Consider the following 26,102-nt stretch of genomic DNA (forward strand, 5'->3'; position numbering starts at 1 on the left):
ATTTCTAGTTCCCTGTCCCTGCTTCTCACTAGTGGTTGGGACGTCATCTCTCATGCCTGTTACTGCCGTGGTCTTCCCACCAAAATGGACCCTTATCGCTCTGGAACCTGACTCTAATAAGCGCTTCCATAAGTTCCCTTGGTCTTGGTATTTTATCACCGTAACATAAAATTAACTGATATGCACAGCAATAAAAAAAGACATTAAAGAAGAAAGATAAGTACTTAGAGGGAAGAAAGGAGGCCAGCAGGATGGGGCAAAAGGCACAAGGGAGGACAACGGGAGGCAGATGAGAGCAAAATACAGTATCTGTGTATACATACCTACACACGATATATGTATGAAAATATACTATTGAAACCCGTTATTTTGTATGCTAATTTGTATTTCTAATTGTTTGAAATTGGACAGTGGTATAATGATTAATAAGTTGACATACAGACGCGAGGCATGTTATCACGGTGTGATTCAAACCTTATTTGTGATTCCGTGGTAGTCCACACTAAGTATCCAAAGGCTGCTGATGACCACTGAACAAGCCTCTAGCTTTTTTTCGTTCAAGTCCTCCTGGCGTGGCCGCGCGGGAACCGCAGGCGCGCTGCCTCCTGGCGAGGACCGGGCTGGTGTCCTTCAACAGGCACTGCCAGCTGTCAGAAAAGAGAACCGGCAAGAGGCCTCTGCCCGCAACAAATATGGCCGCCCTGAGGCTTCACGCTTAGGGCGGTGGGATGGGCCTCACGTGTCAAAATTCTGCTCCGTTATTGGTCATATTTATAAATAGGGCGGGACTTAATGACCCGAGCGAGCCGACCTTAAAGGGACCGCTCCTGTGCTCCTCAGGATCTGCAGCTCGAGGCCGGCGGGCGCAGGCTGGCTGCCCCTCCCGCGTGGGGCGGAGGCGGGCGGGGCGGGCGGTAGAAGCCGGCGTCCCGGCGCCGCGGTGACCCCGCGAGGGCGAAGCGGGAGCCCGCGGCCGCGGCGCAGAGCCGAGCGCAGCCGAGCCGAGCGAGGGAGCGCGCGCCGGGAATGGAGGACGGCGTGGCGGGGCCGCGGCTCGGGGAGGCGGCAGAGGCGGTCGAGGCGCGGGCGCCCCCCGGGGTGACTCTGAGGCCCTTCGCGCCCTTCTCCGCGGGTGCCGAAGCGGACGAGGGCGGCGGCGACTGGAGCTTCATCGACTGCGAGATGGAGGAGGTGGATCTGCAGGACCTGCCCAGCGCCACCATCGCCTGCCACCTGGACCCGCGCGTGTTCGTGGACGGCCTGTGCCGGGTGAGGACCTTGCGGCCGTCGGGGCGGAGGGCGGACACTTGTTGCGGGGCGCGGCCGGGGCGGGGACGGGCCGCAGCCCTGCTCCCGGGGTCGCCGACTCTGAAGGCGGGCTTCCTTCTGCACCGCCTACATGGTCCAGATCGTGTTCTACTGGATCACTGAAGATTTGAAATCAATTCCTCCTCCCCGCTGCCATGGTTGGTTACTCGTACCTGTCCCCTCTCCTCCTTCCCAGAGTGTCAAAATTGTGTGGATTAGGGAGGGGAAGGAACGACTCCCAGTATACTGGATGCCCCGATGGTAGCATGTCACCCCTATAAGGAACTAAATATCCTAAAGGCTTAGGAAAGGGTCCCCTTTCCCCTAACACCATTCTACCAAAACTGGCCAATCAACCGCAAGATAATGAGCAACCAGGATCCTCACCGAAACACCGGCTTTTCTTCCAATACTGCAGACTGATAATGTAGAGCCGTAGTCCTATTTATGAACAGTGAGTCACGTCTGTTTCCTCCTTCCTCCCAGTGAATGATGTGAACCCCTCCTCTACCGAGTAAATACAGGTCAGGGGCTAAACCCCCAGGGACAACGTATAGCTCCCCTGGCCACTTCAGATGATAATTCATTCTGAGGACCAGCACGCACTTGCTTGTTAGCCCTGAAGGCAAAATTGAAATTTTATTCTCTGCTGTATCCTCAGATCTATAACAGCCCCACAACGGAATCTTAATAAATGTTGAAATTAGTAGCTGGCCAAGTGGGCAGATCCTTAGACAATGCTGTTTCAGGATCTTGCCACAAAATGTATGAATTACCAGGCACCCAAGCAAGTAAGTACAGTCTCACAGTGAACTGATCTTGCATGAGGGAAAGCAAGAGCCTGGGGTCCCTAGGAGGTCTGAAGTGCTGGCCAGAGCTAAGCCTGCAGAGGTGATGACGGAGCTCCTGACCTGTGACAGTTGTTGCTCGGAGGACGATGTCCGAACGCTTACATGGTCATTGTAAATCCTTTCCGAAAGTAAATGGGCGTATAAATTATAAATAACCAAGATACAGTGGTGTTTCTCTTGGCAGCGACCTTCAGCTGCAGTTCATTGACATATGGACCCAGCGCCAGGCTGGGAGCTTTGCTGACATGTTTGACTGGGGGAAACAGAACAGGCAAGTAGCAGATGAAGCAGAAGGTGACCGTGCTGTAGGGAGGAGGGCTCAGGGACTAGAGGTCTGTGGAAGGAAGAAGTTGGCTGCCATACATCAAAGGAGCAACGACACGTCTGGAATGATAAGGTGGCTCTTGCTAATTTCCCCGATGCTGGCTTCCAGAGGAAGGGGTGGGTGACCGTGAATCTGCCAAGCTTGTTGCTTTCATGGGGCTTGGATTCTGGAGAGTGTGGAGAGGAACGGACCATAGGAAAGAAGCAAGGGAATGGGGTATTTTAAAGCATAGCCATTCCTTTGTATCCATGGCAGATCCTTGGTTCTGGGGCACACACCCTCATACTAAAATCCGTCCGTGCACGGCAATGTAAAATAGCATGATGCTTGCACATAGCCTATGCGCATCATCCCACGGGCTTTAGCTCGGCTTCAGGTCATGTAGGATTCCAATGGGTTGTAAATGCTGTATAAATTTATCAGTAGGTTGTAAGTGCCGTATAAATAGTTGTTACATGATTTTTTTAAAAAATAATGGCAAGAAGGAAAGTTCTGTGCCTGTTCTAGCCGGTGCAGTTTTTATGAAGAAAAAAAAAAGTTGATTCCAGATTGCCCAGATCTGAACATGAGGAACCTTTGGGCACAGAAAGCTGGCAGAAATGGTGGTCCAATGTAGAATGTGAAACAGAAACAGGTAGGAGTGACAGGTAGCAGACTGAGTGGCAGCCAGGTCCTTACAGGGTTGCATATTGGTGGTTTAGGATATTGAACCAAAGAGCTGGCTAACTGGGCTAGCCTCAAGAGCCTCACAAGAGGCATCCAGTCCATCAGTCTTCGCAGCAGCTAGAAGCCACATCAAGGAGAGGAAGCAGCATGGCTGGAGCCCCCCTCACATCCCCTCCCCGCCCCATGAGGAGCTGCCGGGCAGGAGCTCTAGATCTGAAGGTGTGTAGTGGAGGGGCCAAAACTCACAGGGAAGGAGCCCAGCGGTGGCATCCCAGATCATCCAGTGATAGGGTCTGCCTTCCAGGGTCCAGAAAAGGGCCCTCGGGACAGTGTGGATACAGAGGTACCCACTGAGGAGTTAGATCAAGTAGCCCAGGATGGCCCCTGCACAGGCTGAGAGGGCTGACAGAAGCTCCTGAGGGGAGTTTTGTATCTGGGATCCATGCGAAAGGAATAGCAAAGCTGATGGGTGGGTGCCAGGGTAGGCGAGCGGGAAAGACCAGGAGTTCTAGAGAGTGTTGAAGGGCAGGGTGCCATGGGGGGAGGTCTGAATAGCAACCAGGAGAGGGTCCCCAGAGAGTTGGACTCAGATGTTGCTCTGACTTTAAAGTTGAGTGGAAACTGTCCTATAGGGAAGGAAAGTGGGTGGACAGGAGAGGAGGCAGGTCAGGCAGGGATAGGCTGTGCTCATTGTCAGGGTTGCTGAGACAGACACTGCTTAATGCAGGGGCATAGCATTGAAGGAGAAAGACCCAGCCTGGCTGAGCCTCCCCTTTCTCTCCACCTAGAGGTCTGGAGCTTCGGGATGAATGGTGGGGGAGTGTTACCCACTGATGGGCTGCCGGTTCATGGGTCCGGAGGGTTAAAGTGACGCAGGCATCATTAACCCACCGGGCGCAGGACGCCAGTCCGCAGCGCGAACAGCTCTGTACAGGAAGACAAGCCTGACAAAACGGCCTTCATAGCAGGCTGCTGTAGGTCTTTACCCGTTAGCTAGTGAGAAAATCTAGCAGGGGTTTTAACTTGCTGTCTGTGGGCCACTTTTGGATGGTAGTTTGAAAACATGCCTGCTTCAGGTTGGCCATGTCTACTCTGGACTAGGTAGGTTACTGACAGCAGAGTTGACCCAAGGCCCTGGAGCTGGTACCCCATTTCTAGTACTGACGTCTTAAAGGAAATAAGAAACTGAACTACTCACGTGCTGAGAATTTCTGAAACTTTTATAACTGCTAATATGTGAGTTGGATACGTGAGATTTGCTTTTAGTAGACTCTGTTAGTTAAATGTCTGCATAAGAAACTGTACCCTTGTTCATGTAAAGTAGTCTCTCTAGAGACTCATACCGTTACAGGGGGTGGAGACCTTTATTAAAATAAGGCTACTTTCTGCCTGGGCAAATGTTTGCCGGGCATGCTCCGTTGCACTAGCTGCCCCTTCTACGAATAGGTTCTACTTAGAAGGCAGAGCTGTGCCTTCAACAAGCAATTACCCGTGCTTTGGGCTGTTGACTGGTTAGTTGATTCCCTTTGCTAGCCATCACCAAGCTAACGGGCAGTTTCAGTGTTCCCATTTGGCTTCCATGGGGCAGGGCTCCAGACAGTGGAGAAACATGCACTTGCCTTGATTGTCTCAGATACAAATGTGCATTTGATGGACAGAGCTTTGCCTGAAGGTTATGTCTGGAAATCGCACAGAATCTACTTATTTCTACTGAACACACATTTCTTTAAAAAAATGATTATGATTTATGATATGTAATTTTATTTTAATAACATATACTCTGATCAGCATAAAAGGAGCTTATGCAAGGGCCCTAAATTCTTTATATACATGCCCCACCCCCAAGCAAAGAGATTCCAATTGTACCTGCTCCTTGCAATCTGTTTTAAAAAATTGTGTGTGTGAGCGTGCGCACGTTTGTGCATGTGTATGTGTGTGTGTGTGTGTGTGTGTGTGTGTGAAGGGGAGGATATGTTTGTGAGGTCAGGAAAACTCCATCTCGCTTTTGAAGCAGAGTCTCCCATGTTTCTACAGACTTCAGGCCCTGCCCCTGGCCTGCAAACTGTGCGCTCTCCTGTTTCTTCCCACCTCCCACCTCACTGCAGGAGCCCTAGGGTTAGATATGAGCCACCTCTAGTTTCTCACCCGGGTGCTGGGGGGTCACACCACCAGGTTTGTACCTGCTTAGCCACCTCGCCTCCCCTCCCCCACCCTCAGAATCTCAAGGGAGGTTTGAGAAGTTCCTGTCCTACACTCCAAACCAGTTCCATTCTGAGGCGAGGGAGCCGGGAATGACCTGTGGGTGACTTTCTTAGTCAAGTCTGAAGCAGTGCCTCCTGGGCTAGAAGGGGTTTGGTCTCAGTCAGGTATGGTAGCCCAGGCTTGTACGAAGGAGCTGAGGCAGGAGGATTGTCTTTTGTTTGAGGAGACCAGGGCTATGCAGTGAGCTGTGGTCCAGCTTGAGCTACAGTGTGAAACCCTGTGGGAGGGAAATGTGGCTGGGAGAAAGAGGCAATGCATAATTTAAAGAGACACCGAGTAATTGGCCACTGGGTCCCCACTAAGCAGATGTCCAGCCTGCCTGCGCCTGGATTTCTTCCAGTCCGTGATGGACAGCAGGTTCTCTGCCCCGAGGCTCCCTTTCCTTGACAGTTTGTATGACTTTGAAGCCTAAGCAGAATGACTATCAGCAGGAGTGTCCGTGTCTTCGGGAAGTTTACTCTAAGGAAGGACCATCCTCTCCCCTTTTACCCTTACATGCGGTCCCCAAGGGTAGACCATGGACTTGTAGGCAAGTCCACATTCCATGGTGATTTGATGGTTGAAATGTTTTGGGGAACTGGAATGGCACCTCTGGTGTCCACAGCTTCCACTCCAAGGTTGAACATCATCCATGTTTCTGTCTGTTTCCATCCCAAATCAGTCTGGGTAACATACTGGAAATATGACATCCTGGGGGCGGGATGGGGGGAGGGAGTTAGGAATCCAGGTAGTTTCAGGCCATTTTCACTTTTCTGCCAATTCTGGGGGCAAAGCCTTGTTCTCTCAGGCATACATCTTGGGTGAAGTTTCCTCTTCTGTTGTTTGGGCTCTGGTGTGGTGGGTTCAGTTTATCTGGACACATTTGGAACGCTGTGATAATCTGTAAAAGTCCACATTCACTAGGTGCAAGGCTTGGTGTAGCATTTCCGCACTATTTCGACTTTAGAATTTCCGACTGTTCACAAACAGGACACTCGATAGCCACGCTGTTTCCTTTTTAAATGTTTAGTCTCTCTTCCACCCCACAAGTCAGTCCACCACCAAATCTTGCAGCATTCTTCATAGCAGAAGCTATAACTGTTCCTGTGTGTACAGCTACAAGCTCTTCAATCCTGGGGACACTTACATAAGGTGACAGAAAAAGGCTTCGTGATAGAGCAGGAGACTGACTGCTGTTGACTCGGGGTTTGCATCTCAGGCTGCGCCCTTTGTCTCTTTGTTTGGCTCCCTCAAAAATAGTGGCGAGAAAACACAATCTTGTCTTCAGTGCCAGTCAGCAAAGGGCTGGTTTGCTTCTGTGAATGCATTGCTCCTGTGTAGTGTGTGTGTGTTTGTGTGTGTGTGTGTGAATAGACCCCTTGATGATGCATGAGTCATGCACAGTCATTAGGACCCATTTTCAGAGCTGTGGGGGAGTTCCCTTTGTAAATACTAATGACTATCAGAACCAGCAGATACTGAGGTAATGAGACCAGGAGTGATTCTGCTGTGTTCTGGAAGCAGTAGCAGGTCCCCATAGCAGTAGATGGTAAAAACGTGTCCTGTGTATCTGTATTGGCCAGGACTCTCTAAGGAGCAGAACTGATAGAATGAACACACACACACAAACACACACACAGGATTATTAGAGTGGCCTACGTAGGCTCTGGTCCAAGTAGTCTCCTGACAGAAAGGCCAAGGATGCAGTGGCTAAGACTGGACATCTTTACACCATTCTGGTGCCAGAGTCCCAGGAAAGTCCTAGAAAGGTGCTGGTCCTCATTGGCATTCCAAAAAAGTGGTCTCTAACCCCCGTGCACAGTGAGTGGGTCAGGATAGATGAGACTGCCGGTGAGGGTGAGGCAAGCTGGCAGGAAGCACAAGCTTCCTTCTCCCACATCTCTTCAAGAAGGCTGCCACCAGAAGGTGTGGCCTAGATTTAGCATGGGCCTTTTCACCTCAGATGATCCAGATTGAGGGTGAGTCTCCCACCTCAGATACTCCAACCAAGAAAATTCCTCACGTGTATGCCCAGCTGCTGGGGTTGAGTTAATTCCAGATGTAGTCAAGTTGACAACCAAGATTAGCTGCCACCGTGTCTCTGGGGGAAACCAAATATGTCAAAATATAGGACCTGTTCTCATCAGCACTGGGAACATCAGTACCATAAGGCTTGGTTGGCTTCCGGCTGTATGAAATTCAGTCTCTAGAAGTCCTGGTGTAGCCTGCCCACAAGGAGGCAGTGTGGTGTAGTGGGTAGGAGCATAGGTCTTTCTCCAGCAGGCCACATTCACCCAGCCTGTGTTCTAGTTCTTCTTCCTGTGAAATGGGGATGCTAATAGTAGTTTTGGGGGAGGGGGAAGAAGAGTGGGTGACTTGGATCTAGCGAAGGTTCAGTGTGAGTTCCTGTATCAGTTTTCAATGCTGTGTAATGAACGTGTGAGTTACTGTATCACTTTCAAGCCTGGTGTGACAAACTCACCCAGATGGTTGGTGAACTATCAGGGCATGGTCGTGGGATCCAGCAGTGGCTTGGGACAGAGCTGCACTTGGGTGTCATCTGTGTCTCACGTGGAGACAGGCAAAGGCACATTTCCTGTGGACTGTCACTGGGAGCCTCAGTCCTTTGATGGTTAAAGATGGGAGTGTCCTTAGTTCTCTCCACAACTCAGAGTGGCTGCTGGCTTCCCTCAGAGCATGAGGGTGGCTGGAGCCCACCATGCCTCCTAACGGCATCTCAGAGTGAGAGCCGTTGCCGTACTGTTCTAGGAGTGAGGTCCAGACGCAGGTTTGATTTAGAATTTGTCCACTATTCTCCTAATTGTAGAATTTCTGGCTCTTAAATAAAGGTGATGCTTACAGATGCCATAATGCAAGGCTGCAGTGCTGGGAGATGGGTCCCGAGGACCAGAGACAGGCCACCTGGCAGCACCACAGTGAGGACCTTTGCTGTCCTGCTTACTTTCTTCCAGACAGTCCTCAGGAAGCAGCTCACTCGCCTCCACTCCCTAGGCAGCTGAGGATGACCTTGAACTCCTGATCTTCCTGCCTCCACCTCCCAGGTGCTGTAATCACAGGTGCGCACCACCATACCCATTGGGTTGCTGGTTTTGATTTGATTTGTTTTTCTCACTAACTGCCCCCCCCCCCGGCCTCTGTGGAGCTACTGATGTTTAGAAATGTTCGCTAAAACAGGCTTGAGATAGAGCTCAGAATGTAGAACTCTCACTTGCCGTGCTCAAGGCCCCAAGTTCAAGCCCTGGCACAGAAAACAGGTGTTTATTAAGGCGTTCTTGTTTGGTTTTCTTTTGAAGTTCACCTTCATAAAAGAATGCCTCCGCAGCTTACATAAACTGCCTAGTTGGCGGCTGTGGAGCTCCGGAGATTCAATACCTGTCACCAAGTTTCTGAAAGGAGCAGGGAGACTGAGCCCGTCGGCAACCACAGCACCCTGGCTCATCTCAGAAGATGAGCAGTCAGACCTGGTTAACTCGGAGGGAGAAACTGGACCCTGAGCAGCTCGGGAAGGCGCCCAGTACTTTTCCTCTGTTGCGCATCTTGACTGGCGAGGTATGAAATTCCCACCGCAGTCGTAATTAACCCAGTAGAGAGAGGTATTTGAGGTTGGCCTGGATTTAGAATTAAAAGACAAAAATGTTATTTAATTTAGAGAGCTAATTTTGGAGTTTTTTCCACTCAAGATAAGAAACAGCAGCTTTCCTTACTTTATCATGGCATTAGTGTGCCTTCCCGAATGCCTCTGACAGACTTCATTTTCTCACAGCTCAGAGGCTCCGCGGCTGGTGTCAGGGTGGAGTTTCTCTCCGTGGTCTACAGATGGCGCCCTCTCTCCGTATCCTCGGAGGGTCTTTCCTGGTGTGTGGGGACAGGGAGCTTCTGTGGCCTTTTCTGACAACTTGTAAAGACATAATGGCCCCGGCCTTGGACCCTGGATTAATTACTTTCTTAGAGACTTCATCTCTTAGTCCAGCCTGTGTTAGGAATTCAGCATGTGGATTTGATAGCAGAGGAAAAGACCCAAACCACGCACCTTTGCGTTTCTGGTTAATCTCTAAGACAAGTGCGTTATTAATGCGCATTTGTGTAGTACGCTTTGTTTCCCCTTCCGAGAGCCTTGTGAAACTGTCCCATTGCTTAGGTGGTTGGTTCAGTGACTCAGGTCACACGGCGCTGGTCCCACTCCTGCCCAGCTTCCATGCACTCAGAAGACCTTGAGGCTCACCCTCTCACGGAGGGACAATGATGCACGCGGAGGTTCCACGTGGGCGTTGCACGTGTTACCCACATCTTAACAACATCCCGGGAGTTTTGTGAAGGAGCTGGTTTGTGCATAGGGTGCAGATTGACACGATACAGCTCTGTCACCCCTAGATTGACACGGTGCAGCTCCGTCACCCCTAGATTGACACGGTGCAGCTCCGTCACCCCTAGATTGACACGGTGCAGCTCCGTCACCCCTAGATTGACACGGTGCAGCTCTGTCACCCCTAGATTGACACGGTGCAGCTCCGTCACCCCTAGATTGACACGGTGCAGCTCTGTCACCCCTAGATTGACACGGTGCAGCTCTGTTACCCCTAGATTGACACGGTGCAGGTACAGCTCCGTCACCCCTAGACTGACACGGTACAGCTCTGTCACCCCTAGATTGACACGGTACAGCTCTGTCACCCCTAGATTGACAGGGTACAGCTCCGTCACCCCTAGACTGACACGGTACAGCTCCGTCACTCCTAGATTGACATGGTACAGCTCCGTCACCCCTAGATTGATACGGTACAGCTCTATCACACCTAAATTGACACGGTGCAGCTCTGTCACCCCTAGACTGACACGGTACAGCTCTGTCACCCCTAGACTGACACGGTACAGCTCTGTCACCCCTAGACTGACACGGTACAGCTCTGTCACCCCTAGATTGACACGGTACAGCTCTGTCACCCCTAGATTGACACGGTACAACTGTCACCCCTAGATTGACATGGTACAGCTCTGTCACCCCTAGATTGACACGTGCAGCTCTGTCACCCCTAGATTGACACGTGCAGCTCCGTCACTCCTTTCACTGTGCCTTTCCTTTGCAAGGGATGCTGTTGATGATCCTGATGGGTCAGTCAGTACAGTGGCAGCCCTCATGCTAGTCATGTGCTCAAGCCGAGTAGTGCCTGGACATTGGAGACAGGCAGACCTGGGTCCAGCATTTCATTCCCACCCATTCGTGCGGGCATTCATCAACAAGTGTTTATCGGGTCCCACTCACATTCTGAGCATTGCACCGCTCAAAACTTGCCATGGGAGCCCAACAACTCCCATCCTCCTCCTTGATTGCACAAACACCACCATGCTCTCTACCTAAAATCCAGGAAAGTCTGTGTAAGAAGGCCTACTGCTCTGGACAGTCATCACCTCCCTTCCTCGTCCTCAGGGCATGGGGAGGACGTGAAAGTTAATTTTGGATATTGTTCATGCCATGCAAATGATGAACTGTGTTTGTTGGGTGAATTACTTTCTTGTCCAAACCTCGTCTGCCTCCATTTGAGCAAATTAGAGTCTCTGAGGTCATCTCTAGCTCCAGAACCACAGTGCACTATTCTCCCTGTGGGTGCCATAGCTTGCTTGCTCCATGCTCCCCAAACCCACAGGTTCAGTCAGACTTTCCCCAGTTAGAATCTGCTCAAGATGAGGTGTGTTCAGTACATTCTATCTGTCCTCTATCGGGTCACCTATCTTCCACCCCCTCCCCAGCCTTCCATCCACCCCCTCCCCAGTCCTCCATTCATCCACCCCCCCAGCCTTCCATCCACCCCCTCTCCAGCCTTCCATCCACCCCCTCCCCCAGGCTTCCATCCACCCCCTCCCCCAGGCTTCCATCCACCCCCTCCCCCAGGCTTCCATCCACCCCCTCCCTAGCCCTCCATCCATCCACCCCTCCCCAGCCCTCCATTCATCCACCCCCTCCCCAGCCTTCCATCCATCCACCCCCTCCCCAGCCCTCCATCCACCCCTCACCAGCCCTCCATCCACCCCCTCCCCAGCCCTCCATTCATCCACCCCTCCCCAGCCTTCCATCCACCCCTCCCCAGCCCTCCATTCATCCACCCCCTCCCCAGCCCTCCATCCATCCCCTCCCCAGCCTTCCATCCACCCCCTCCCCAGCCCTCCATCTATCCCCTCCCCAGCCCTCCATTCATCCACCCCCTCCCCAGCCTTCCATCCACCCTCTCCCCAGCCTTCCATCCATCCCCTCCCCAGCCCTCCGTGTACCTCCTCCCCCCACCATTCCTCCTCCCCGTGTCTTGTATTGTTAGTTTGTGGCTAAAGGATGGTGAATCTAGACACAAACTTTGTGCCTTTAATTGATTTTGGAAATTCATGTAAAATTAATCTGATGATCTTGCACCAGTGAGGATTTAAGTGATCCCAGCCCTGGTCATTAAGTGGTCCAGCTGCTGTCTGAAGATTTGCCAAAACACTAGAATGACATTTGTTTAAAGTCTGACAGTGGAGAGTTTTCCAAATGTCAGGGCAGGTTTACCTTATTGAGAGGATGGCTAGTAGCTGTCCGTCCACCTTGTTTATGCTTATTGCCTGGGGAAATTAGTTCTTCTTCCTCCATGTGTGTGTGTCTGTGTCTGTGTGTGTCTGTGTATGTGTGAAAGTCTCACTGTGTTGTCCAGGCTGCCCTCCAGCTCCCAACTCAGACAACCCTCTGGCTTCAGCCTCCTAAGTAAATGAGACTCCAGGTGGCTGCCACTACTCTGGACGAGGGTATTCTCAGTGCACGCCTTCCCAGTTTGGGTGGCAAACTATAGAATTAGCAATTCCAAAACTAACTCTGAGTACATCGATTTAGCATTTTATGACTTGTGTCAACTCTGTATGAGTGTCACCCTTTCTGATCTTTCTTATGACCTTCTAGGGGAGATGCTGTTATCTGCTCATCTTCTAGACAAAGGTGACTTCTCTTTATAAAACAGCAAGCATCACTGAATCTCACAGTTCCTGCAGAGCCCATGGGAGGAAGCGTCCTGTGAACCTCACCTTGCATTTGTCTGGGAATAACGGAGACCCAGGTGATTCACCAGATGTGGGCGACCTGGAGCCTCCTAGGGTGGGCAGCTCCATCATTTCTGGGTCCAGTAGAGACTTCTCTCTTATTCTACATAAAGGAGCTCAGAGGACCCAGGCAGCAGGGAGTCATCAGGCTGTCTCCAGGCCACTGTTAAGGGTCTGCCAAAGAGCAAGGTGCCCCTGCCTGTGAAATTTGTACCTATGCTGTTCAGTGGTCACCACTAGAGGGAATAACTTCCTCTGAGTTGTCCTTGGATCCTGGTTGACTTAAGACTGTTCAGGCATGCCTTTCCCTTGAGGAAGCTGGGAGCAGTCATGCCCAGAAGTGCAAAGACAGATTTGTAATTTCAGCTTCAAAGGGGAGAGACACCATCCTATCTCCTAGCAGAAAGCAGGCCAGCAGGAAGACCCTCCTGCTGCTGCTTTCCCTGCTAGGGGCATGCTGGCTGCTGGTTGGATGCTGAGGCAGGAGAGTAGAGTTTGTCTGAAGGAGAACTCTCCTAATGGAGTCATCCTCCTGTTCCAGGTGTTTCCTGACACAGTTTAGGAAATTTCAAAAACTTGACTTTTTTAAAAAAATAATATGAATAAGTAATCAGAATAAATAATTAGGACTTGATGTAGCTCCCTGGTAGGGCACTTGCCTGACATGGGCGATGCCTCGGGTTCCATGCCAGCACCATGACCCCCGCAATAAAATATCAGAGAACTCACTCATGAAAATGTCCACTAGTTCAGAAGCGCCAGGGCATTGTGAGCAGCGTCCTGTGTCAGGTCGCTAACATGAGTACTCTCAAAGGGAAAGCTTGTGTCCCAGGTAGGTCGCCATAGCTCCATGCTTAGACCTGCTCACTTGCATGGGAGAGAACCCTGTGACATCCGCCTGGACTGGGACTGAGATTCTGGGACGCAGGGGTGGATTCAGCTTCCTTCCTGCTTCTTAACCTGTGGTTTTCAGGTAGGCATTGCCAGTGCTCTGCAAACCTTGGCAGCCCCTAAAAGCAGGCCCCAACCAGAATCCATCACAGGGCTGCCCTGCACACCTGCAGGTGGCTGGAAGGTGATTCGGGCCCGTTTGAGAAGGCGTGTTACTTCCTAGACTAGGTAAATCCAAGACGGAGCTTTGGGAGTGATGTGGAGTAAAGTGGGCTGTGGTAGAGCCATGTGTCAGCAAGGAGTTCTGCACTTAGTGCAGAGGACAGCAGCAGGGGACATGTGTCCTGCAGTGACGCTGCTGGGGCCAGGTGATGTGCGAGTTCCCTCTGTGAATAAAGAAATGGCCTTGGCCTGTTGGTAGGGCAGAACCCAGGTAGGCGGGGTGGGGAGGGACTAAACTGAATGCAGGGAGAAAGGAGGCAGAGGAAGAGAGAAGCCATGTAGCCCCGCTGGAGCCAGATGGAACTTTACCCAGTACCCAGTAAGCCACAGCCACGTGGTCATACACAGATTAATAGAAATGGGTTAAGTTAAGATGTAAGAGTTAGCCAATAAGCTAGAGCTAGTGGGCCAAGCAGTGATTTAATTAATACCATTTCTGTGTGGTTATTTTGGGGCTGGGCAGCCAGGAAACAAACAAGTGGCCCCCTCTGCATGGGGAGAGTCTCTCTTAGTCGAAATGCTTGGGATCACAGGTGATTGAGGCCCCATCAGGAGCTTTTATGTGTTTGGGATGTTTGCATAGCTTTACCAGTTGAACAGCCTTACAAATCCTATGAAAGCGGTTCAGATTCTCAGGTTAGGGGGCTCAACCAGGATTTCACTGGGATGCTGTGGGAGCTACCATGGTGGCATTTATGATAGTATCGAAGACGGGAGCCACTTAGCAAATACTGACGGAGTTTCCATCACAGCCCTCATTGTACTGATGGTGACTATGCCTCCCTGGTTCCCTGTGGTTCCGTGCTAGGCCACCATTGCATGTTTGTTTCCTCATTTATTTCCTGACCCTTGTTTCCCTACTAACTAATTAGTGCCAGGATTACTCCGGCAGGCGCTCCCACTTCCGGGGCTTCTTGCTGTATATTCTACCTGAATAATTATCTCGAGAGCAGGAATACAATCAAGATGTGCGTAACTACACGCATTGGAACCCATCCTTCCTTGTGCGTGAGTCCCTTCTTCAGCCAGCGCTGTCTTCTCAAGGGCCACCCCACGTGGAAAGAAGAGGCTGAGCCCCCGAGACAAGTCACCAACTGCTGTCTGTGTCACTTGTGGGGAGCAACTTAGCTGCTGTGTGACAGCCTCCTGAGGGGAGGAACATGGAGAACAATGCCAGGCGTGCTGAGTAGGTGCTCCGAGTTTACTGTTAGTAGTAGAGATGGCTGGGCTTGCTACTTACAGGCATTTAATAAGGGTCTTGTTGTTGTTGTTTCTTTTTTCTTTTTTTTTTTTTTGTGGAGTAGTGGGAGTAACCACCACGAAAATGAAAAATAGCACTTTTCCCCTAGTAGGGTTTTACTGTGTAGCTCTGATTGATCTGAAACTTGATATTTAGACCAGGTTGGTTTTGAATTCGCAGAGGTCTGTCTGTCTCTGCCTCCTGAAAGCTGGGATTGGAAATTGTCCCAGCAAGTATGGCTTGTTTAAGTCCGTGAAATAGTAACCCTCATTTTCCTTAGGACTACCTGCAGCTCTAAGGGAAGGAAGGTGTGTGTGTGTGTGTGTTGTACAGTCTTAATTACTTGTCATTTGGAAATACCTGGAATAAACTGCAATTTTGGTACTTTGGTATTTTGTTTTATTTTGGTTTGATTTTCAAGACAGGGTTTCTCTGTATAGCCCTGGTTACCGTGGCTCTGTGTGTTAGGAAGACAGGGTTTCTCTGTATAGCCTGGTTACCGTGGCTCTGTGTGTTAGGAAGACAGGGTTTCTCTGTATAGCCTGGTTACCGTGGCTCTGTGTGTTAGGAAGACAGGGTTTCTCTGTATAGCCCTGGTTACCCTGGCTCTGTGTGTTAGGAAGACAGGGTTTCTCTGTATAGCCCTGGTTACCCTGGCTCTGTGTGTTAGGAAGACAGGGTTTCTCTGTATAGCCCTGGTTACCCTGGCTCTGTGTGTTAGGAAGACACTGTTTCTCTGTATAGCCCTGGTTATCCTGGCTCTGTGTGTTAGGTGTTTTGTCTTAGACGAGCCTCTGCACCAATGCAAATAATTCAATCAGACCAAATTAAACCATATTTAATGGAGTGCTCCCAGGTGGCCCAGGGAGAACATGGAGAGGGGAAGAGGTAGAAGCGGAGACCCCACAAAACTCGGAGACCATGTGCTCATTCTGGGGGGAGGGGGGGCAGTTTAAATAGCCTAAGGGAGTGGTCTTGGCCCTGGGGGGGGGGTGTTACCATTTGGCGGGCTTTCTCATAGGTGGAGTTTGGATTGAGGCAACTCTCAGGAGAGGGAGCTTATGCCAGGAGCTGGGGTGAAGCCCCCAGCCAAACAGTCCGGACTCTTTGTATAAAGGGGTGTTAGGGAGCTGAGGTGATGCTTTCAACCAAACACTGTGAACTCAGAGATCTACCTGCTTGTACCGCCTGAGTGTTGAGATTAAAGTTGTGTGCCACCACCACCCACAGGACTTTGTTAAAAGGCTACTTAATGTGGAAATGACCTTTATTCAAAGTTGATAGCAACTTAGGAACTAAAGCACATTTTAAAAAATAAGGTGCAGAGAACACAGATATAGGGACCCCATGAACTGTGATGTGTCAATCAATGAATATCGCAGATAACAAATCCTAGGGCCCCTAGCCCAGTCTGGAAACAAGCCTTCTAACGGAAACATAAATGCTAGCTTTGTGGAGTTTCCCCGCCCTCTGTTCTTTTCTTCCTTCTCGTCCCATTCTCTTCTTTCTTCCCCTTCTCCGTCCCTTTAGGAGACGGACACCTCAGAACTTCATCCTGCTGTATTCCCACCTCCCCCCTCCCCGGCCTCCAGCTCCCAGTGGACTATGGCTGGGCATCCTTTACCACGTGTGGTCCTCGGAAGGCCAAAGCAGCTGTGACCCTTTTATCTTCAAATGCTGCCCTGGTTTGCAGGAGGCTGCGCCAGGGAAAGTGACCCTCCATCATCAGTGTGTGCTGGCTTCATAGTCTTCAAGGCCCTGCTGCGCTTTTAATTAAATGAGTCCGTCCTTTAAACTCCATGCTCACCTACAGCATGTGGCCCTAGTCACAGAGGCGCCTGGAGGGGCTAAAGAGTAGAAAGGGGGCCTTTGGCATAGTGTGGTCCATACTACGTTCTCGGGGTCCCCATGATCCATCTAGCTCCTTGAAGCTGCTAATCCAAGCTGAGCTCAACAGACAGCTGCCCACCAGCTGTTAGCTCTGCACCATGCTGGCTGCAGGGCTAGTTGGTAACGTTAGAGTGGGATGTCTGGAGAGCCCGACTCATCCACACCTTGTGCTAAGTACCAGCCATAGGTTAGTACATTTGTTTAGATCGCTTCATGGGTAAAGGGTAATTACAAAAGTAGCCAAAAAAGAAAAATAACAAGCGTTCACTAAAACCCTGCTTTGTCTTTTCCCACTGTCTTCCTCAGAGGTAGCGTCTGGGGCATGTCATATGTTGTTTTTCATACATGTCTCAGAGTCTGGCAGGTGACGCATACCACATGCCATGTTTGCAGGCTGTAAAATGCTGGTCACGACTTTAGCTACCTGCCTTTCCGTGGGTAGGCCTGGGCTCTGCATTCTTTTGGCTGCCTGAGGTTCCGCTATGGCAACCATCTTAGACCTGCCCTGTCCTTGGGGAACGCCGTCCTGCTACACACAGTATTGTACCCAGCACCCCGTCGCACATGTCTGTTTATGTGTGTGCATACGTTTCTGAGGCAGGAGCCCCTGCCAGCTTCTCTCCATCGTACTACCGTATGGCTGTGTTTACATTGCCACCAGCCCTGTGGAATCCTGTCTTTTACCATTTTGGGTCTTTGACAGATGGGAAAAAATCCCTCCTTGCTTTAAGTAGCCTGTCCTTAACAGGGAACAGGGCCGGCCATCTTAATAGGCTTCTTGGTCATTTAGTACTTTGTCTCTGCCAATTGCTTATGATCATGAGGCTAAGAATTCGTTAAGAGGGCTATTAATTAATTCATTTATTTATCTGTTTATTTATTATTTACAACTGACCCTCTGACTCACTGGCGATGACAGCCCCACAGGACCCTCTTCTTTTCCTTTGTAGTTCAGATGCAACACTGCTGTCTCCATTGCGTGCATGCAGGGAGGCGGGGAGTGTTTCTTTGAGTGCTTTGCATTATTGTTCATTTTTTTCTTTCTTTTTTTTTTCTTTCTTTTTTTGTTTCTCGAGACAGGGTTTCTCTGTGTAGCTTTGGCTGTCCTGGAACTCACTCTGTAGACCAGGCTGGCCTCGAACTCACAGAGATCCACCTGCCTCTGCCTCCCTGAGTGCTGGGATTAAAGGCGTGCGCTCCACCACCACCTGGCAGTGTTCTGTGTTCTTACTGTCGGCTTTTCTGTTTGCTGCAGGAAGGGGGTTGTTTGTATGTTAGCCATGGCTTGTTCCTGCTCTGTCTACTAACACTTCCCCTTGAACATTTGAAATACAATCTAAACGGTGTTTATATGCGTGTATCAGAACCCCTGTTAATGTCATGGTCCACGTCTGAACCAGCTTTGTCCTGATTTTGTGACTGTGGCCGACTCTCTCTTTGTCACTTGTCCTTCTGTCACCTACGTAGACTTCAAATGTGTTCAGATAGAGCTGAGCCAGTGAGATGCTCAGCGGGTCAGGGTGCTGACCACCAAGCCTGACTTGAGGCCCAAGCCCAGGGCCCACATGGTGAAAGGACAGAACTGCACACTGTTGTCTCACCTCCACACAATACACTCTCACACACACACATATGTCATGTGTGCACACGCATATACACATACACACTAACTACAATACACTCTCACACACACATGTGTCATGTGTGCACACGCATATACACATACACACTAACTACAATACACTCTCACACACACATATGTCATGTGTGCACACGCATATACACATACACACTAACTACAATACACTCTCACACACACATATGTCATGTGTGCACACGCATATACACATACACACTAACTACAATACACTCTCACACATTTGTCATGTGTGCACACGCATATACACATACACACTAACTACAATACACTCTCACACATTTGTCATGTGTGCACACACATATACACATACACACTGACTACAATACACTCTCATACACACACATTTGTCATGTGTGCACACGCATATACACATACACACTAACTACAATACACTCTCATACACACACATTTGTCATGTGTGCACACGCATATACACATACACACTAACTAAATAAATGTAATAAAAAGTGAGAACTCACTGTTCCTTATTTTACTTTCCCGTAAGGGAAGTGCCTGCCCCATCTTGACTCTATAACCCAGCCCTCGTACCAAAGCCTCTGTTGCTCCTCACTGGCCGAGTCCCTTGAGTGTTTGGGACAACCTGCTTTGACTCTTGTGTTTTTTCAGACTTTGGCGTATTTCCACACATACGGAGATATCTCGTGGGCAGGACTCCAGTCTAAACAGGGGTCATTCATGCTTTGTGTACGTTATCATACACATGGCCCAAGGCTGGCTTTGTAGAGTATTTTTATTGCCTTCATGTTTCCGTGTCAGCCCTTCACTCCAGTGTTGAAGCTTCCCTTGTGCTATGTGAGCATTCCAAAGGCTTTGGGTGAGAGGCTGTCAGTGTTTTAAATAATATAGTTTCTGTGTGATTATTTCAGAGTTGAGCATCCAGGAACCAACAAGTGGCCTCCTTCAACACAGGGAGGGTCAAGAAAGCCCACCAAGTGATGATCCCTCCCCAGGGAGGTCAGGACCACTCCCAGAGGCTATTTAGGCTGCGGCCCAGAGAATGAACACGTGGCCTCTGGGTTTTGCGTGGTGTCCCCTTCTCTCTCTTCCCCTCGTCATGCTTTCCTGGCTACCCGGGAGCACTGCATTAAACATGAACACCTTTATTTGGTCTAATTTGGTCTCATTGGAATTATTTGCATGGGCGGAGAGGCTCATTCTAAGAAATATTCCTAACAGAAGGAAATAGTTCAGTGAGGGTGTGCCTTGAACTCTGCCCCTGTCTCCTGGTGTACACACATATTCACTCATCCCTTCCACTTCTCTTCCTCCATTCCTTCCTCCCCTTCCTCCTCCCACCTCTCTCTTCCTCCCCTCCTGTCTTCCATAAGATGAGAGTCCTCCACTGTGCTCTTGCCCACCATGCACCATGAACCTCTGAACCCGTGGCTCAAATTGATCTCTCTTGCTTTTTAAGTTGGCATTCTCAGATCTCCCCCCCCCCACTCCCTCACCCCACCCCCACCCCCGTGATGGAAGCCAGCTGACACACCATTCCTCCCAGCAGGCGGCAGAGCCTTGTGGCCAGCTAAGAAGCCAGACCCTTGGGTGTGACAGGAACCCAGTCTCCCTTTCTCGGCAGCAGCCACCTGCAGTGCCCAGCTCTGGGCCTCACTTCCCACAAAGTGAACTGTGGCACACGTGGAAGAACTGGTTTGATGGAAGGTCTCAGGCAGCTGGAGTCTGTCCTTCAGCAGCTGTTGCTCCGTTAGCGAGCAGGGAGAAGCCTTGAGGCGGAGAGCCTCAGCAGTCAGTCATTTTCCCTTCCTCTTAGATGACCCTTCTTTTTTTTTTTTTTTTTTTTTTTTTTGGTTTTTCGAGACAGGGTTTCTCTGTGGCTTTGGAGCCTGTCCTGGAACTAGCTCTGTAGACCAGGCTGGTCTCGAACTCACAGAGATTCACCTGCCTCTGCCTCCCAAGTGCTGGGATTAAAAGCGTGCGCCACCACCGCCTGGCTTAGATGACCCTTCTGTTTCCCTCCCAGCACAACCTCTGAGCTTCCCCAGTTCTGTGGGTGGAGGAGTCTGGGCCTCTGGAGGGAGGGTCACTGCATGGTATTGCACAGCCAAGAAGGAGGGGGGTAGATATGGAACTCCATTGTCTTATTTCAGAGTCCAAATTCTTACCATCCCTTGCGTCCAGTCTACCCTGTTCTGTTCTGATCCCTGGGACACTCCTATTTCCCAATGAGGACGCTAAAGCCTGGGGAACATGCCCAAAGAGTAGAACCTGCACCATTTTTTCTCAAGCATTTGGCTGCCTCTGTCATTGTCCACTTCCAGTCCCTTGCACTGTGTCCTGCTCCGTGCCTCCTGTGCTGGTCAGTGTTAACTGTCACCTTCTGGAATCTAGAGCCACCTGGGTGAGGGTTCTCTGGGCTTGGCTGTGATTTCATTACTGAGGTGGAAAGCCCCGCCCACTCTGGGTGGCGCCATTTCCCTGGCTGGGATCCTTCACTGTGCAGCTGGAGAAAGGGAGCTGAGCAGCAGCTCCTGTGCATCCTTTCCTGCCTCCAGCTGCGGACATAATGTGAGCAGCTGTTTCAAACTACCGTCGCCTTGACTACCCCACCATGTCGAACTATACCTTGAACTGTGGCCCATAACAAACCCTTTCTCCCTTATATTGCTCTAGTCAGTGTTTGATCACAGAAACAGAAAGAGAAACTGAGATACTCCCACATCACTGGGATACTCCCACATCACTGGGATACTCCCACATCACTGGGATACTCCCACATCACTGGGATACTCCCACATCACTGAGATACTCCCACATCACTGGGATACTCCCACATCACTGGGATACTCCCACATCACACTCCAGGGCCACGGGCTCCCACACCACACTTCAGGGCCCACAGGCTCCCTAAAGGGTGGCCGTTCCCCTTTGCTGCCACAGAACGCTATTTTTCTCAGACAGCAAGATTGTTCTCTTCCATGTGTTTGCTTGCGGCTCTGTTGCCTCTTGTGGGTGGCAGTTCAGAGTCTTCATCTGTTTAGCTTCTGTTTGTTTATTCTAGGAGATCCGCATCTGACTCCAGGGCCAGGAGAGACACCCTCTAAAGTCTGTAGGGGACATTTCTGTCCCCTGTCTGTTTGTAACACCTCAGAATATAGTCGCTTGCCCATGACGCTGAACAAATATGTACGCGCACACATTACCCATCCCCTCCCTTGTAATTCTATAATTCAAACTGAGTGAACACTAGCCTGCCTTCCTATTTACTGTAGGATTCTGGGTCTGACTGGGGCATTGGTCACCCTGGGGCATAAACCATTCCTCTGGCTGATCCCTTGAGGGCAGATGGGATCTGGCTCAGCATTCTGGACTGCTTCCATCTGTTTACTAAGCCTGGTTCCCTCTGGACTCCCTGCAGCAGTGGGCCTGATGGTAGAGCCACCCTCCTGTCTCCTGCAGATGGCCCCCTGCTCCAGGAAGGAGGCTCAGCCAGTGCAGGCTGCTGAATGCTCTGTTAATGGCAGGGAAATGACAGAGGTGTTCGCCTTGCCTACCCATGCTTCCTAACTCCCACATGGAAGACTGAGACTCAGGATGGCCCAGCCGGTGTGTTGAGAGTCATACAGGGACACCCTGACCTGGCAGTTACAGGCACTGGCGACGGATGGCAGGCAGTTGGGTGAGGGCCATCTAGTATTAGGCTGAAACACTTGAACTCACCAATACTCAGCATTTTCGCCGAAATGTGAGTGTGTCTGATCAGGTTTCTTAGAGAGCATCCTGTAATTGAGCTTTTGGGACCTAGCAAGGTGGAGACCATCAATTATGGAAAGCCGGGGGCAGATTTTGTAGACATGCAGCAGGGGAAGGTTGAGCTTGTCTCAGGGAGGAGCGTGCAAGCATCTTTTTCAGTGCAGTGGACACTGGTGAGCAGAACAGTTCCTACCCGTGTTCTCTGCCTGTGGACCTAGCGCCAAGGCTCCATCCCATGGCCTCCTGCATGCTAATTAAGTCAAGCCACAAGGTTTTCCTATAATTGCAGATTGATGCCTCAGAGTCAGTCACTAGAACATGCTAGGGACATTACATCGGAAAATCCGGGCAGAGCTGAGACGACCTCAGCCAGGAAGTGTGTTTTTATTTCCCCCTAGAATTGGAGAACACAGGTACAGATGGTTGAGCCTGTGGTTTGGTAATAAATGAGTCCTTACTTATGACGAGATTTGGGTCTTGACAAGGGATAGTGGCAGGGATGTTTCCAGACCCAGGACAGTGGCTCTAGTGGAGCGGAGGTCAGGAGTTGGGCCCGGGTGTGCTGGTACACATTGCCCTGTTTTAGTATTGACTTCCATCTCTACCTTGAACTTGGAAGAGGGACTTTGCCCCCCTGCCTGAACCAGCCACCAGTGTTGTGTTCAGAACAGCAGTCCAGAACTGATCCTAGGACTTTCCAAGTCTTATTTTATTTTATTTTATTTTATTTTATTTTTAGCATCATCCAAAGATGATGACAGAGCCAAGGGGCATGTGGCTAGCTACCACTGTCAGGGACTAATTGTGGCACTGTGCCTAGCTAGAACGTTTAGGAGGATGTGCATAGGTTACTTTCAGATGCTACCACAGTCTATATAAGGTACCTGGAAGCCAGAGGGTTTGGATTCTGGAACCATTTCCTTACAAATACCGAGGGACGATTGCACAGGGCAGGCACCTTCTAGTCCTCCTGTAACTCCCTTCACAGTGCCTGGCACTCAGGGGCATCAAGGATGTAACTGACCAGCCACAGGCCAGGCTCCGATGGGACTCAATGGGCAAAGGTCAGTGGCCTGGGGCCACAGCCAGGGAAGGTGCCAGCGCTGCTGCATGCTGGGATGGGACATGGAGACAGCATTCACCCCCAGAAATTCCGTTTAGAAGGGTTTGGAGGTGTACCCCGAAGCCAAAGCTAGGACATGGAGACAGCATTCATCCCACCCCCCCAGAGATGCCGTTTAGAAGGAGTTTGGAGGTGTACCCTGAAGCCAAAGTTCTTGGTTAGGACATGGAGACAGTATTCACCCCCAGAGATGCCGTTTAGAAGGAGTTTGGGGGTGTACCCTGAAGCCAAAGTTCTTGGTTAGGACATGGAGACAGTATTCACCCCCAGAGATGCAGTTTAGAAGGATTTGGAGGTGTACCCCGAAGCCAAAGCTCTTGATTAGGCTTTGTTATTATGGTTGCTGGGACCCATGAACCTTACTTCTGTATGAATTCATGTGTGCATGCGTGTAGAAGGAGACTGCTGCCCACATCACATGTGTGCATGCGTGCATGCGTGCATGAATGAAGCAGGATGGATATGTTAATGGATAGACGTCGGGGCTCTGCAGTAGCTGCTCTGACCATGTGGGCTCTAAGTTATAGATCAACCTATAGACAGAACAGAATGCCAGACTGGCAGCTTAAGCAACAGACCCTTCTCTTTATTTGGAAGTTGGAAGTCTGAGGTCAAGGCACCAGCAGGTTAGTTCCTCATGAGGCCTCTCTGGTGGCTGTGTAACAGGCTACTTTCTGTTCCCCGTATCCTCAGACCGTCCATCTAGTGACCTTTGTGTGCCCTAGCATTTTCTGTCTTGTGGAGATATCAGGTTGAATCCAGGCCCTTAGTGACCCTGTTTTAATCCCCGCCCCCCTGCCCAAGGCAGCAGACACTCAGGCTACAGCCCTCGTGGTGAGGGCTTCAGTGCCGTATTGGAAGCTGTGTACGAGCCGTGCGTATAATTGCTCCAACAAGATACGCAGTAGCCACAGCTTAGGGAACAAGGATTCATTCTGGCTCATGGCTTCAAGGGACACAATCCACCCACCTGTCCCCAAACAGTGCTGGCAGCTGAGGACCAGGTGTTCAAACGTGAGGCCTGTGGATGACCTCGCACCAGGCAAACTGCACTTGGGGACAGAGGGACAAGGATTCAACTCAACCATGATGGTGACCTGAGCTCTCCAAGGGCCAAGTCAGAATACCTGTGGGACTTTATTAGCAAACAGTATTAGTTCCGGAATAAATAGCAGGTGCAAGTATGTGTATGTGCTTATGGTGTGTGTGTGTGTGTGTGTGTGTGTGTGTGTGTGTGTGTGTGTGTGTGTTGGGGGGGGCAGTACATGTGAGTGCAGTTGCCCACAGAAGCCAGAAGAGGGCATCAGATCCCCTAGAGCTGTTGTGGAGCTGTTATCTGCTCTGTGTGAGCTCCCGTGCTCAGTAAGAGCAGCACGTGCCTTTAACCTCTGAGCTCTTTCTCCAGCCCCCAACAGCCTCAGTATCTTTTTAAAAATATATATTTCTTTTATTTATGTGTGTAAATGTTTTGCCTACACGTATATGTGTGTGCATGTGTGTATGTGTGTGCATATGGTGTGTGCCTAGGGAAGCCAAAAGAGGTCATCAGATTCCCCGAAACTGGAGTTGTAGGCAGTTGTGAGCTGCAGTGGGTCGGGAATTGAACCTAGATCCTCTGCAAAAGCAAACTCTCTTGTCCTCTGAGCCATCTCTCCAGCTCCTCTCCGCCTCTCAGCCACAGCCTCCTAATTGTCCCCTCTCCTGTCCTGAAGTGCTGCCTCCTTAGAACCAGCCACGTCTGGATGGTCACACTGGGGCTTCTCCAGCACATCAGGACATGGCCTGCATGCCACAGAACGCCCGTGAGTGTCTCTGGCCTGCTGCTCTGCCTCCAGAGCCTCCTCAGCTCCGCTTCTGGCATGGCAGGGCCATTCTGCCCTCTCCCTATTGCTCCACTGCGGTGGGTGCCGTCTGGGTTCCTAGACTATTCTTCCTCCCCACACACCGCTGCTGAGTCCCGAATGCATTCTCAGGAGGCCTTCATAGCCCTCACCAGCAGCACACTGTCCTCCTGTGGCACGGGTCACCCCTTAACACACCATGACAAACTTTTGTTGAAGTGTCAGCTGTCACCAGCAAGTTGTCTTTTTGACCCCCAAGCACCCAGCATCTAAGACAGCACCTGGGTCTTGAATAGATGCCTCAGTGATAAATGTGTCTGGTCAGCCCTGCAGCTTGATAAGAGATTCCTAGCTGGAGGGTCACTGTCAGTTCTAGGCCCCACCTCCTCCCCACCATTATCTCCCACTTTCCAAACTTCCCCCAAATGCCTGCTTCTATTCTCCTTGTGACGCAAACATTTCCTTGTCAGTGTTTTGGTTTTCTTGTTTGTTTGTTTGTTTGTTTGTCTTTTTGTGTTTTTTTGTTTTTCTTAGAGTTAATGGCATTGATGTCTGGCAGTGACAGCTACCTATCTTTGCGGTTTGTTTGCCGTTTCTAACTGGTTTCCTAAGTGGACAGGAGTTAGAAGCTTAGGGAATGGGACTCTCTTCTCTCCTCTGCCATCCCCTCTGCTGTCACTCCTTCCTTCAGTCTGAGGGATATTTGCCTTGTGGAGACACAAGCCTGGCTTGTGTCTTCCAGTCATTAGGTCTAGTTTTCCCTGGCTCTCCTGGCTTTATCTACAGGACATTTTTTAAACTTCTGACCTGAAACTCTTCTCCCCGGTCCCCCCAGCCCCGTTCACAGGCTTTCCCTGCGGTGTTTGCCTCCAGGTGCTTCGCTGACTCTCCAGTGTGTGCCTGACAGGGGCAGTTGCAGGCCATAGCTAGGCAGGTTCTGGAGTCTTCCCTGTTTTATGTAGTCTTGAGCCAGCCATTCTCTCGTCCCTAGAGTGGGACCAAAGCTGCAGAGTACTGACGATCCCGAGACTGGCA

General features: G+C 50.6%; 1 protein-coding gene across 1 annotated transcript in view; it reads left to right on the forward strand.

Moving 5' to 3' along the window:
• The first annotated feature begins 940 nt into the window (after nt 1-940).
• Nucleotides 941-26,102, forward strand: part of Rcan1 (regulator of calcineurin 1) — a 79,675-nt gene continuing 54,513 nt past the window's right edge. The window contains exon 1 of the mRNA XM_057765968.1: nt 941-1,269. Coding sequence (XP_057621951.1) covers nt 1,027-1,269 — 243 coding nt within the window. The 5' untranslated portion in view covers nt 941-1,026. The remainder of the gene's footprint in view (nt 1,270-26,102) is intronic.

The sequence above is a fragment of the Chionomys nivalis genome, chromosome 3, assembly GCF_950005125.1.
Source record: "Chionomys nivalis chromosome 3, mChiNiv1.1, whole genome shotgun sequence".
NCBI classification, from domain to species: domain Eukaryota; kingdom Metazoa; phylum Chordata; class Mammalia; order Rodentia; family Cricetidae; genus Chionomys; species Chionomys nivalis.